Source organism: Chenopodium album, chromosome 25, assembly GCF_948465745.1.
Source record: "Chenopodium album chromosome 25, dcCheAlbu1.1, whole genome shotgun sequence".
In the NCBI taxonomy this organism is placed as follows: domain Eukaryota; kingdom Viridiplantae; phylum Streptophyta; class Magnoliopsida; order Caryophyllales; family Amaranthaceae; genus Chenopodium; species Chenopodium album.
The window spans coordinates 6201740-6216688 of NC_137858.1; the positions used below are offsets into that span (position 1 = coordinate 6201740).

The following is a 14949-nucleotide window of genomic DNA, read 5'->3' on the forward strand; positions in this document are numbered from 1 at the left end:
TTCTACTCCGTACTTTGCTAACCCTTGCTTTGCTCTATTTTGCTCTACTTGCCCAAAAGCTCCAAAGAACATGACCTAATATGTGTTCTAGATTGACCTGACTCTAAATATCTAATTCTTTTAAAATGGCATATGGCCTAAAGTCTAGCATGGATTTTCCCCAAAGCTCGAAAATACCTAGTTCGACCACTTGACTCAAAAGGCTTAAATTTGATCCGACTTGATCCATCAATTACCTCTGCTCAGTTGTTGTTTGGTTAAGTTGGCCATAGAAAGATAGAATTTACATGGACGTTTCACTTTCTACGTTAAAAATTACAAAAAACTAATCAAACTTTTACTCCATAAAATATGTAGTTTTGTACTTCCCAATTCCCATAAATTAAGATGTTAACAAAACAATACCTATTGTGACAATTATTTCGAAATGAATGGAGTATTAAGCAATAAACGAAATGTCACAATAATTACCCGTTAAAAAAAAATAAAAAAAAATCCAGTCCAATTTGACGAATCATTACCAAATATGTAGGGATGTCAGTGGGGCGGGTCAAGTAGGAGACCCGCCACTGGGGTGGGGATGAGTCTCGGTTTGGCGGGTGGTGGGGCGGGGATGGGGGTAAAAACCATACCCGCCATGGGTGATGGGGCGGGGGTGGATTTTAAGTTGTACCCCCCATCCCCGCCCCGCCCCATTCAGACCTCATACCCACATCTATATACTTTTATACTATTTATAAAATAATTACGTGAAATAAAATATTAATTATAATACTTTGTACTACACTTATATTATAAACAAAATGTGTGTAATACTAAGAATGTTTTATTTTTATTTTTAATATTATAATCCGTATTAATTATGTAGGATTGTATATTTGAGAGGCGAAGATTAGGTGGGTCTTGGGTGGGGATTAGGCGGGTATTTGGTGGGGATTAGGTAGGGAGGATATCCAAGTGGGGGTGGGGTGAGATGGTTTTGGAGTTGTACTCGCCGAGTCGCCGGGGCGGAGATGGAGATGAATATTAGACCCGCCGCGGGGATGGGGATGAAAATGTTAGGTGGGGATGGGGATGGAAAGACCAACATCCGCCCCGCCTCGCCCCATTGACATCCCTTCAAATATGATCTGACTTAAACTCAAACTTAGTACACTTTTGTTTTTTTAAGTGTAACGTTTTGACTTTTTACATTAATTATCTAATCCATTTTGACTAATGATAACGATAATTTATTTGTCCTGCACCTGACCCCTATTAGCCCAATAGAAATTTGACCCAATCCGTTATCAACCCGCACCGAATACTAACTCAACCCGGTCAATAACCCACTAACCAGGTCGACTTATGAATCGTAAGTTAGGTTGATACGGAATTACGGAAATCAACCAGCAGGACATGAGCAAACTGCAGACGAAGATGAATGTTCTTCAATTTTGAAATATTAAAATCCTATCATGCAACAATCCCTTCTTCGTTGCATTGGATGTTGGTCTCTTCAATTCAATTTTAAAATTGCCTCTACAATTAGGTAAGTCCCTATCTTTCCCAATCATTTTGTTAGATTTCCCATTTTTGTTAGCAATTTTGAAGCTAGGGTTTCCAATTGAAATCAATTCGCTCCTTAGTTCCTAGTTAGAAATCAAATGTACATTTCAATTTTAGGATTGCTTCAATTGTTATGATATTTTCTTGAGGATGTTTGATAGTAGCCAAGCAGCTAAGCTAAACTTACATTGTGAGTTGTTGGGCTGTTACTTATTTTGAATTAACTAACATTCGTTCGGATTTAGTTGTCATGTTACTATTTAAATTACGCTATATACGTCACTGTTAATTCCGAACAGATTGAGTATTTTAAAAAAGCCTATGAGCTTTATAGGCAGGGCACTCTGCAATTGCGCGGAGAGTGCAGGTTCAATTCCTATATAGGTTGTGATTCTTGTGAATGCTAGTTTCCGTGATTTAGAATTATGTTATTAGATGACTAACTTCATTGCCCAGTATTGATCACCATGTAGGACAAATGAAGTTAGTCCAAAATATTCGGAAAAAAAGCATGTGTTAAGAGTTTTCAACTGCCAATCTTATGCAAACTGATTAATTTCAGAAAAAAAAACATAGAGAAATTAGAGAATAAACAAGTTTTACTAAGCTTAGCTCGGTGTAGTGATAACTTGCATGAGTTGCATCTCATGACCTTGAGGTTAATCCCACAAGGGACAGTTTGGTGTTGGAGCTCCATACCCTCCCGTGCCCTCAAGGTGACTTGGGTGGTTGTAATGACGGGCTATATCTTGAGATTGGAGGCTCATACATGTATCTGACAAAAAAGAATAAAAAAAGAGTAGTCTAGTGATTTTGATGTCCTTTCTACCTGATTGTTTAATCTATTAGTTTCTACTCTCTTGATGCTGTTTAATTGTTGTTGTTCTGCTGTCTGTGGTTCATGCTCATAATTAAGTTCGAGGGGAAGAACTATGTTCAACTAGCTTATTTTTGTTACAGATTGAATGTGGCGTATGTTAGTCTGAATTTCTTTTGCTGGTTCATGGTTGTAACATGATAAAATGAGCTGAAACATTTATTGTATTGAGTTCTTTGTGTTACCTTATTCAGTTTATTGTTCTGGCCAAAAGTTATGTACACTGATGTGGGTTTGCTCAAAGCTTTACATGTCGTTCATCAATGAACAAACGAAATTACAAGATACCTTATAATCACTTTAAACACTAAACATGTAAAAGAAATAGCAAGTACAGTAGCCTGACTTCTCTTCTTACACCCCTTCCTTTTTCTGTTTATTATCCTTATTATCTCCTCATTTCTTCTTCTGTTTCAGTAATGGATGCAAAACACCTGCCAGATTAGCTCTATCTAACTTCTGTTTCATTTCTTCTGACTTTTTATTAATTTATTTTTTATTATTCCCGTCAAAGAAATCCTTAACTCTGATAACACACAGCAAGACATGCACCATATTAGAGCTATTACACCATCAAATAGAGCTAATAGAGTATGTTTTAAAAAAAAAGAGCTAATAGAGTAATAGGCTTAGTGTAATTGAATCAATAGCATATCTGTTGTTGACATCTCTAGGATCTCTCCAACTGCAACCAACAAACACTTCATGTAAAATTCTAATAGATACTCCGTCATAGGCTAGTCTTACATGGCTTCATTATCATAGGTCCTGGTTCATGTATGTCAATGACGTGCAAAATCAATAGCTAATTCTGTCATTTAACAGCTTACATGGGATTCAAAATCCAAGCGTTCTGGAAATGCACAAAGGTCAGTCATTGGAGCTTATAGGTTGAAATAAACACAGCTCAATTTACCCCATCAACTTAAAAAAAGAGATGTCAATTATTGATACTCCTCTCAGCCAAAAAGAAAAAAAAAAAGTAAAACATTGATACCTCGTCACAGCTGAACCCAGTTAGGACCCTAACCATTGATCAAGGAAGTAATGTGAGTGTTCTTTCCTTCTCCGTTGCATAGATGCGGATTTAATTATGCTTGTTGATTGTCTGGAAAACTGCGTAAATAACTAAAATCCACATTCAGAGAATTCATCCAGGATACGATGTGGCAACATGTTGATTTTGATATGATATCCTTTATAAAAGGCTGTACATTATATATGCTTCCAGAGTTCCAGTTTATAATTTGATGAATTTTGTGGTTAGTTTCTTTTGAAACTTTTGATTCCTTCAAAGCCGGTTTGGTTGAAGGTGTGTTTTGGGGTTAGTATGGGTTTTCAATCTTCTTTACCTTATTGGCTATATGCAATGCTTGGTTCACAAATATTGCAAAGTTAATATCTAGGAGACCTTCCCTTAAGGCTCCAAAGCCTTAAAGTATGGGTTTTCATGCTCTGAGAAGGTGGAATTCTAACAATGTTTCTTTAAAGCAGGGCAAAAAAATTAGGCACATGAAATCAGAAAAGAGTTGGACAACTACAACAGGCTCCAGCATGGGCATCCAAAAGAAACATCTTAGCACTGCAACAAACTGAACAAAGCAACAAAGCAACATTGAGTCATTCCTAATTTAGTTGAAAGCAGATCTTCAAGCAAAAATGTGGTCTGACGGCCTGACCAGTAAGCCTCCTCAAGACTGGTATCCCTCAGTGTAAAGAAGGGTGACAGACCAATCCAATTTCAAGAGTTTGGAAACATCAGCAAATCAGCAATGATGTTGCAGGCCTCGCAGCAAGTACTTGGTTCAGGTACTTCAGGCAATCCTGTGCTCTTCTAAGCATCATCTTTAAAGCCTCGCTCAAAGTCTAAAGTTAAGGCGAGTGATCAGTGATGTTAAAGATAGAGCCAAAGAGAGACCTTCTTTACTCATCGAGAGCCCAGCAGCTGCAGGGTGAAAGCTGTGAGCTCGGTCGAATTTGATGAACCAAATACCATTTCTGTCTACCACTTTTCAATTTCAGTTAACTTGCAATCCATACAGTATTTTGCTTAATTGTAGCTTGTTATTAGAGGCAAGCTGACATAGCTGTGAGCAGATTGATTTTTAATGTTCTTTACACATACTAAAATATAATAATCATCATTATGATCTATGATTAAAATGTCTTTAATGTTCTTAAATACATAGTTGAAATTGTTAAATCTAAAATTTGTAATTGTATTAAATTAGAAAGAGATTATTGTAAACTAGTATACTCTGCATTTATTGATCATTTCTTGTTCAATGAGTGATATACAACACGTAAGGAAATTTGTAGTGCATTCTCCACATTGTTAATGAGTAGCTGAGTACTCCGAAATTAATTTCTCTTTAATAGCGTGAAAGTAACAATTCAACTTTTAGTTTAGGATTGGAGTATTTTGGGAATCCTAAACCGGGCTATGAGTTAAAACTTAAAAGAGCATAAAATAAATTTAGTCCGAGACTCAAAACTCAAGAAGTAGTTAATTCTCAATCATTCCTCATAATCAGATTGAAATCTTATTCCTATTCATTCTCAAGCTCTTAGCCATGAAAGACTTGCGAGTCATGTTAGGTTAAGCCATCAAGTTCATTTACCATTCTTTGTCAATCCATTTTATCGATCTTTATCATTATTTTGTACGAGTAACAAAGAATGCGACCCAAGGACAACCCACGGCCTAACACGCACACCATTTTGTGCCACGCTAACTCGGGACCAGATGTGTTATGCTTCAAACTAATACACTCTAATCTCTCTAATATCAACTTCATCCCTCATGGCCCATGACTAGTCCACTCCATTCTCCAATCCATCCAGATCCCATCTTTAAAAAATTAGAATAATCTAAATCAAATCTGAACCACTGATCTAATATAATTAATAAAAATCAACAAAAAAGTTAAACTCAAATCTCACAAAATCAAGAATATTATAAAGCATAAAAACAAAAATTAAGCGTATAATACATGGGATTATCCGCCTGAACCACAGCTTCACGCACACTGTTCTTGTTCTTCCAAATCAAAAAATAACAAAAACAAACAAGTGGGTCAAATAGTGACAGTATGTCTTAGTGCTGTGCAAATATCTCACGTTTCAACCCCTCTTTACATTCTCCTTTTCTCTCTCCTTTCTCAACATCTTTGCAATTTTCCTGCGTTTTTCATGATCTGGTAATTTTTCTATCTTATTATTTTGCATGTATTTATGATTTTTTCTTAGATTTTATGATACCCTTTTGATGAGAATCTTAGACTAAAGTGTTAATTTTTTTATACGTGTGATGCCACTCTTTAATCTGAGTTTTCTGGGTTTTGTTAGATTTATAAGTTTATACATTGGTTTGACGTTTGATTAACTAGAGATTAATATGATTATATTGTTGTATTTGCTAATCTGCTTGATTGGTGGAGCATTATTTGTTGATTGCTGTTGTTTTGCTTTGATTAAATCGGGTTCAATTGCGAATTTCTTTTCTCTGTTTCTTGTATTTTAATGGTTTCTTATCTTAAGTTTTTGAAATTGTTAGTTTGGAGAAGGGTGAGTGGTATTGGTTATATTTGTGTATGTTTATTTTGGTATAGATTGAGCCATAAAGGGTAAAGTCGTAGACGACATTCGATCCGATTGCCAAACATAGAGTTTAACTAAGTTAGTTGACATCCACGTTTGTTGTATGAATGACTTCCGACAATTAATATCATCGGATTGGTGTGTTTTGAGAATTTGAGTTACTTGTATACCACCATGGCACCATTCACCTAAAATTGAACTTTGCAAAGGGGTGGCTTTTATAGTTTTATGTAATTTTTGTAACTAAGAAATACAATACACTTGTTGTATACAAGACCTACAATTCTGTCTTGTGTTTATATTTTGGAGAAGGCATATGGTTTTGAGAATGGCTTCTGAAAGTTTGAGATATTTAGTTGAGGAGTTTCAGAACTTTGTGGACATTTTTATTTCTTATTCTATGAAATTCTAGAAAATTGTCTGCAAACCTTTCTTTTGAGAATACATACTTTAATATTTGTTCCTTGGTTGATTATTCTCCTTGATTCTTCAGTTAGTAGCGGATAGAGCTAGTACAGACATGGAGATAGAGATCATGGACAGTAAGTTCTTAAATGTGGGGCTACTCATTGTAGCAACCCTTATAGCTGCTAAATTGATTTCAGCACTAATTATGCCAAAATCTGGAAAACGGCTTCCTCCGGTGATAAAGGCCTTTCCTCCTGTCATTGGTGGCCTTCTTCGCTTTCTCAAGGGCCCCATTATCATGTTGAAGGAAGAATACCCAAAGCTTGGAAGTGTATTCACCTTGAATCTTGTCAATAAGAATATTACCTTCTTGATTGGTCCTGAGGTGTCTGCTCATTTTTTCAAGGCACCTGAGACTGATCTAAGTCAGCAAGAGGTCTATCGCTTCAATGTCCCTACTTTTGGACCTGGTGTAGTCTTTGACGTAGACTACTCTGTCCGCCAGGAGCAGTTCCGCTTCTTCACTGAGGCTCTGCGTGCCAGTAAACTCAAGAGTTATGTTGATCAGATGGTTGTGGAAGCTCAGGTCTTTCTCTTCACTTCATTCTCCTTTCCCTTTAGTTTCACTTTGTGTAGCTTGTATCATCTTTAGGGGAATGTGATTTGTCTGATTTGATACAGCTTTGCACAATTCAATGGTTCTTGTTAAGTTGTGTAAAACACCATGACCAGAATGATATTTATTCGGAGATATGTCCAAAATCTATGACGTGAACATTCGTTGTATATTCTCTGCCTTTATAGTTTATTTGAATTTTGATGTCATCCTTTAGCAATGAATGTCATATTCCTCTACCAAAAGTGTTTGATATTGTGATGTGAATTCATTTGCAATACTGAACACTTGCAGTACCAATTATCCAATACACTTGGTGTATTTTGAAGCTGAAAATGATAGTCTTTTTATTTTGCTGTCTTTTCTCTGATGCTAATACCAAAACAAATTATTATTATTTTTTGTGTATGTAGGATTACTTCTCCAAATGGGGAGAGTCTGGGGAGGTTGATTTGAAATACGAGTTGGAGCATCTTATTATCTTGACAGCCAGTAGATGTCTCCTGGGTCAGGAAGTCCGTGACCAGCTCTTTGATGATGTTTCTGCCTTATTTCATGATCTTGATAATGGGATGCAACCCATTAGTGTTATGTTCCCGTATCTTCCAATCCCTTGTCATCGCCGCCGTGATAGAGCTCGTAAGAAGCTTGCAGAGATTTTTGCAAGGATTATAGGTTCCCGTAAATCCTCTGGCAAGTGTGAGAATGACATGTTGCAGTGCTTTATCGACTCCAAGTACAAAGATGGTCGGCCAACAACGGAGGGAGAGGTCACAGGTCTTCTGATTGCTGCACTGTTTGCTGGTCAACATACCAGCTCCATTACATCTACATGGACTGGTGCGTATCTTCTTCGTTATAAAGAATTCTTTTCTGCTGTGGTTGAAGAACAGAAAACTGTCATGAAGAAGCATGGGGAGAATGTAGACCATGATGTTTTATCGGAGATGGATGTCTTGCATCGCTGCATCAAGGAAGCACTTAGACTCCATCCTCCGCTGATCATGTTGTTGCGCCAATCACATGGTGATTTCAGTGTGACTACTCAAGATGGTAAAGAATATGATGTCCCTAAGGGTCATATTGTTGCTACCTCACCAGCATTCGCCAACCGTCTCCCACATATCTACAAAGATCCAGACAGCTATGATCCTAATCGTTTTGCCCCTGGTAGGGATGAGGATAAGTTAGCAGGGCCATTCTCGTACATCTCTTTTGGAGGGGGCAGGCATGGTTGCCTTGGAGAGCCATTTGCTTATTTGCAAATTAAGGCAATTTGGAGCCATCTTCTGAGGAATTTTGAGTTTGAGCTAATTTCTCCATTCCCAGAGATTGACTGGAATGCCATGGTGGTGGGCGTGAAGGGGAAGGTGATGGTTAGATACAAGCGAAGAAAGCTTGTGGTTGACTGATTGGGGCGAAGCACCCTTTAAATTTAATTTATTTGATATGTTCTGTGCCACTAAGGCCATGCTTGATGTTCATGTTAGTAGCGTTGGCAGTTGGTTGTAGAGCTGCACCTTTTTTTCTCTTTTTGATTTGCATTTGTATGTAGGATATTATTAATTCCAGTGTCTTTCAGATGCAAACTCTTGTGGTTTAGCCATTTCTTGAATTATGACTACTCATAACTACTCGTAGCTGTTTTGGGTTGATTTGGAACTAGTAAATACCTTTGCTATCATGCTTCTCTACTCGGATAGAAACTCTGCTATCGTAAATTCACTGCTGTCAAGATAGTTACTGCATGTTTCTGAATACTTTAAAGATGAAGTGTTTTCATTTCAGTGTATTGTTATCAATAATTCAGCCTGAGAAGTGAGGCTGTGGGCAATTCATACCTAATTTGAAGCTTTGAACTGGTTCAGTTGATTTTGTCATTCTTCCAAATAACTTACTATAACAACGACCTAACCACAATAATCCAAAAATTAACAACTGTTAAGCAAGAAGGTAATCCTTCAGTTCAAATTTGTGCTAGAATGGACCCTATTCGTATTGTTCACATATTACCGCGAAGGGGATCAAGATTGGATAAATCTCCAGTATCTTCCTATTCGCAAGCTTCTTTGGCAATGGCAGCCGTTCAAGTTTCAGGAATTGAATTTTTCGTAGACCACATTTTTCCCGCGTTTAATGAGCTCTACTGGTCTAGTGTCACAGCCCCACAGGCATAACCAAGTACACATTGATAGGAGAGTTAAGTAGACAAGGAGAAAGTACAAATAAAATCTACCTTCTTTGACCATTTCATTGCCACATAGTACATGATAAAATTACAAGAAAATTACACGATCATTCTAGCTTTTGGCCAAAGAGAGAAAGAGTTGGATATCCACTACACTACGTCGAGGAAGACTAACAGGCAAACTTTCCAGGAAAATATCATACTCAATTACTAATATAGCTGCAGTTTTACCCCGAGAGAGCAGACTGTAGCGCGTTGTGGACATCTACTCCAATTTGTGCTTCAATTTTCTCATAATCAGTAGTGGCTGAATTTAACTTCTGTGAGAACTCGGCAAGCCCCTTTTGGACCATGTTTGGATCAATATTATCTAAAGGAACAGCCTCAACTGTGATAATGTCTGCAACTGAATTTGGATGGATAAAGGCAAAGCCACCACAGACAAAATACTTTGTTATTTCGTTGCCTTCCTGAAGAGAGAGAATGCCGTGCTTCAGCTCTGTCATAGTTGCTAAGTGTCCTGGAAGAACACCCATCTGCCCAGTTATTGCTGGCACTATGACCATATCAACCTGCATATTAGGTTTTGGGACATGAGATTTTTGTTGATACAACTTTTTACTCCATACAAATTCATGCTCAAAACTAATATCAGCAAGACCAGCTATGGTTTACAATTAACTGCAAAAATGATGGAATGGTTGATTAATCATGCATTGCACATCTTCATAAGAAAGTTCAATTTGGTTCAGACTTCCGGATGTGGAGAGCAGGAGATCTAAATTTTGTCGGCCTTTTCAAGTCTAAATTAGAGCTGACATGTTTAGGTGATACCGTGATACAAGTAATATACGGTAAAATACCTAGAAAAGAGACTGCATAAAAGCAACCAACTTGAAACATCCGTCACATCTACCAAAATATCTAATCAAAACGGCATAAGGAGTCATCAATGATCAGCTAAGAGCCTACCGAGAAGACATACACAGATACTCCAAGTTCCATGGCATCCCACAGAAAATCGATAAGTTAGTGTTAGGGGTTAAGACTTAAGACAATCCAGTAGTTCTGGAGAACAGATAAATATATGTAGTACTAGTAAAATTTCTGAATTATCAACATTTCAACAGGTACTGAAATCACTTATGACTACTTCCTGAGTTGAACTGAACCTTCACATCTAATATTAACTAATCAAGCTTTAACTCAGTATGGTTATTTTAGCTCAGTACCACATGCAACAACCTCATGATCCAGCCTAGAGCTTCACTCCTACCTATAAGAACAAAATGTCTTTCGATCTTTTCACGTCCCATACAATGATGAACACAAAACAGGTTGTTTTGCGAAAGTAGGACGAGTTTAGAGCAAGAACAAAGAAAGTTCAGCACTTCAATTAAACCTCAATATTGTAACAAAGACATGATTTTCTAGCCTAAACTCCCCACATTACAATCGAAAACAATATCGTGATCCAGAAGACTCGAATAGCCATATAAATAAAGGTACATTTGTTTAAGTTTCTAATTTCTATTTTCCACTTAAATCACAAATTGCATATTTTTTTTTTTTTTTTTTTTTTTTTGACAAGAATTTGCATAATTTTTTCATACTGTATTTGGATTAGAATTTTTATTTCTATGTCAAATTTGATATTGATTGTGACACCCAAATATTGTGCTAGGCATCACCAACCATGTACCAGCTTACAACAGAACAAAGTCAAGAGATCTGACAATAAAGATGAGACAAGCATACAACCACAAAATTAAATAAAAGTTGAGCAAACAAATATGAAGCAGTATTTCAAACATAGTCAAATCATGTACCAACAGAAATTTACACCTCTATAATTACCATGTATTACTATTTACAGCATTATTAAATAAAATTTAAAAACTACTAGTAAAACAACAACTTTCATTCCCAATAATTAAAAATAATAATAATATAATTAACCAGTTTAAACTCTTTTGTTATACAGTAAAACCCATCAAAATCTACACCAAATCCAATTAAACAATTGATTTACCAACATTAAACCCATAAATTCAACATTTTGATAAATTCATATAAGACACTTAAACAGATGATCATAATTAAGCAATCCATATTCCAAGATTAAACCTTTTGTAAACCCAATTAAACAATTGATTTACCAACATTAAACCCAAAAATTCAACATTTTGATAAATTCATACAAGAAATTAAAAATAGAAGAACATAATTAAGCAATCCATATTCCAAGATTAAACCTTTTATACTATAAACAAAAGAAAATTAATGTTATAATGTTACCTGTTTGTTGGAAAGGTGGGAAGAGTAAGGAAGGTGAAAATTAAGGGTGAGTTTTGAAGGAATTGAAGTGGGTATTGAAGGAGAAGGTTGGATAAATGAAAGAGGAGTTTTTGGTGGGTCAGAGTTGGGCACAATTTTCATCCATGCTTCATTGAACATTTCCTCTGCTTCCGCCGGCGCCGCCGTGTGAACGGTGGAGAACCACCGTGATGCGGCGGCGCCGGCGAGTCGTGAAGCTCTTGCTAGCATGAATCGCTCGGCTCGCAAGTCGGAGAGAAGAGAGAGAAAGTAGAGAGAGAAGTGAGGAGTGAAGTGTGATGAAGTATGAAGTGAAGCTTTCAATTGGGATTGTGTTTTATGTTTATTTTTTTGGAGGAATTTGTTTGGTTTTGGGAGAAGGGAGATGGGTTTTTGTTGGGTTGTGGAAGGTGATTTTGACTAGCCAATGACCAAAAAAACATTGTGGGGTTCTTTGAGAAATTATTTCCCAATTTTAATTATCGGAATAATTACCAAAGTTTATAATTAGTGTCTGTTTTCTTCATCTTATTTTCATTTTAGTTCCGTTCAGTTCGATCCAGTTCAGTTTAATTCAGCTCAGCTCATTTCCTAATTTTCTTCTCTCATAAGTAGTTCAGTTCAGTAAATGAGAACATGCTCTTATTCAATACAATTTCAATTAATAAATTCTTAATTTCTTTATTTATTTGATTCACTTCATTGAATTTGAAGAAATTTTAGGATAAAAAGCTATTCAATAATGTTAAGGCTTATATTGTACGTTGTATTTAGATTTGATTTAAAATGTGTTATAAATTATTCGGAGTATCATGTACTGTAAAAAATAATCCTTATAACCTTATCAATACATGCTAGTGTCATTTCCCCATTACTACCACGTTGATCACCAATGACACTAACTTATACATGTAAATTTTAGGTCATTATTGTTAGTTGTACTCCATATATGGTGTTATGGGTTATGGAGGAAAAGGGTAGGTGTGTTCACCCTTGTGCACAAAATTGCACTTGCCTCTTAGAAAGTGAAGTTGAGGCTTGTAGATACGTAAGGAGTGATATGCCTCATTATCTCCATATCCTTATTTAATGGCAATTGACGAGTGAGTATTGGAATCTTGCAAAAAATAAACAAGTGTTTCAAAAATATAGTATAGATACAAAGTAGAGAAGGTTTTGCGTGAGACCGTTTCACGTGAGTCCGGTTTGTCATACACACCCATCCCCCACCCACTGCCACTCACTGCCACTGCCTCTGCCACTTTCTACCCACATGTTGGTGGCCGGCGACCACCCTCCCCTAGCGGAGCAGTAGGTAAGACCTTATAAGACCCCCCAAATCTTCTAGAAACAACCACAACATAAACCACAAACATCAAGACGACAACAACACCCACATGAATGAAAAATGCAAAATCAAGAATCGCAATCGCACGAAGCTTAGATTCCTTGTTGACCCTCCAACCCCTAACAACATCAAGAAGACGATGATCCTGCCAATTTCAAGCTCAATCGTCCCAGAAATCATTGTTAATGTTTGTTGTTCTTTAGTTGAGTTTTACTGATTTTTATTTTCTCTCTCTTCTTCTTCTTTTTTTTTTATTTATTTATTTTTATGTGTGTTGGTGAGATATGACGAACCAAGGATGGCGATGATTGTTGATGATGGTGGATGGAGCAAGAAGAAGAGATGGGAGGGGTCTGATTATTTGAGGAGCACGAAGAAGAACAGGGGATGTCTGATTGAGTGTTGGGATTGTCTAATATCTGATCAATATTGTATAAAATCTGATCAATATTAGACATTTTTAATCTAATATCTGATAACTATAATCTAATATCTGACTATTATAATTTAATTTCTGACAATCAAAACCTAATATCTGACATTTAAAATTTAAAAACTGATAATTATTATCTAATATCTGACCATTATTATCTAATTTCTGACACTTTTAATCTAAAATCTGATATTTATAAATTAATATCTGACCATTATGTATCTAATTTCTGAGTGTTTGTATGACCGGACTCACGTGAGTCCGTTCTACACAATACTTTGTGTACAAAGTATATACCATTGATCTTCCAAAATTGGAAGTAGTGGCGCATCTTTCTTAGATAGGAATCAAAATCATCAACTTTTAGAGATAAAATACTTGAATATAAGTACTTTAAGGTCACACTCACACACAAACATGATTGCCTCTTTGGTATAGGCAAATATAAAGTACTAGTATAGGTGGTCATGAGTATAGGGTTGTTAAAATGTGAAAGTGGGTGGATTGAGTCATGAGTCATATTCCATTTAGCTTCGAAAGCCCAATTATAACATAGCTAGGTTGGTATCTTTGGATTTTTATACCTAAAGTGTTTTACCACTTTCTCCTACTCTTTTATTTTCCTTTGGCCTTGTCATATTTTAGCCTTGTTCTAAAGTTTTTTGTAGCTAAGATACAATCCTCAATTCCTCATTATGAGTTGGGAAGTGGAGTTGCTAGTGCAATTGGCCAAACTTAATTATCTAGGTAGTATGTAGCTTATGCATGATTTATTTAGTTGTCAATTGTCATCTTTGTAGGTGATGGCTAATGTCCACTCTTTGTTTAAGAAATTAAATGTGATTGGCAATTTATTGGATCATTCAAGGTTTTTTTTTTTTTTTTTTTTATTTATTTTTTTTTTTATTTATTATTTTTTTTTATTTTTTTATTTTTTTAAATAATTGGGGTGACGACTCTTATAATTTGTCCAAATCCATCACAATTTTTTCCAAAGACTTTGTTAATTAGTTGTTACTTCAATTAGCCATAAATTTTAAAATTTGCTTATTGTCTCTACTTTCATACTTTATTTCTTATAGTGCAATTTATAATCTATTATTTTTCTAGACTTTTTACTTTGAGATTTTTATCTAACTTTGATCTCTTGTATATTATTGGTTGCGGGGGTTGATTTACATATCCTAGCAATTAGTTGAAGTTGTGATACATCAAACTCCACTTTTCAAACTGTTATAGTCGTTTGAAGAATTGAAGTCATCATCAACTCATCGCAGTCTCCGTTTCGTTATCGTTGCTCTTCGTTCTCCAATCACTGCCCTGTGGTTAACGTAGCTATAGTAGCACTATTGAAATGGAAGTTCTCATAAATCAATTAGGAACGAGTTAGGGCCTGTTCTCTTCAGCTTAATTTCAGCCGAGTTCAGTTCAAATTTCCTTCTCTCGTAAAATATTCAATTCAGCTCTATTCAGTTCTGTTCAGCTCAGTTCAATCAGCTCTAATCAGTTTAGTTCACTAAGGGCCTGTTCATATTTACTAAATTGAGCTGAACTGAACTGAACTGAACTGATTGGAGCTGAACTGAACTGAACTGAACTGAATTGAGCTGAAATG

General features: G+C 36.0%; 2 protein-coding genes across 2 annotated transcripts; one reads left to right on the plus strand and one right to left on the minus strand.

Moving 5' to 3' along the window:
- The first annotated feature begins 5404 nt into the window (after positions 1–5404).
- Positions 5405–8704, plus strand: LOC145613280 (sterol 14-demethylase-like). The gene is made up of 3 exons (XM_081668357.1): positions 5405–5625; positions 6519–7019; positions 7463–8704. The coding sequence occupies exons 2-3, from the start codon at positions 6546–6548 to the stop codon at positions 8459–8461; spliced, it is 1473 nt and encodes a 490-aa protein (XP_081524483.1). The 5' UTR covers positions 5405–5625; positions 6519–6545; the 3' UTR covers positions 8462–8704.
- Positions 8705–9269: 565 nt separating this feature from the next.
- LOC145615143 (ATP synthase subunit delta', mitochondrial-like) lies at positions 9270–11942 on the minus strand. The gene is made up of 2 exons (XM_081670215.1): positions 11536–11942; positions 9270–9809 (listed from the first exon to the last, which is right to left on the minus strand). The coding sequence occupies exons 1-2, from the start codon at positions 11782–11784 to the stop codon at positions 9465–9467; spliced, it is 594 nt and encodes a 197-aa protein (XP_081526341.1). The 5' UTR covers positions 11785–11942; the 3' UTR covers positions 9270–9464.
- Positions 11943–14949: the final 3007 nt, after the last annotated feature.

Coding starts and splice junctions, on each gene's coding strand:
- LOC145613280 (XM_081668357.1), top strand. CDS start 6,546: ATGGAGATAGAGATCATGGACAGTAAGTTCTTAAATGTGGGGCTACTC. Junction 7,020..7,462: donor AGATGGTTGTGGAAGCTCAG/GTCTTTCTCTTC, acceptor TTGTGTATGTAG/GATTACTTCTCCAAATGGGG.
- LOC145615143 (XM_081670215.1), bottom strand. CDS start 11,784: ATGCTAGCAAGAGCTTCACGACTCGCCGGCGCCGCCGCATCACGGTGG. Junction 9,810..11,535: donor CCCACCTTTCCAACAAACAG/GTAACATTATAA, acceptor CCTAATATGCAG/GTTGATATGGTCATAGTGCC.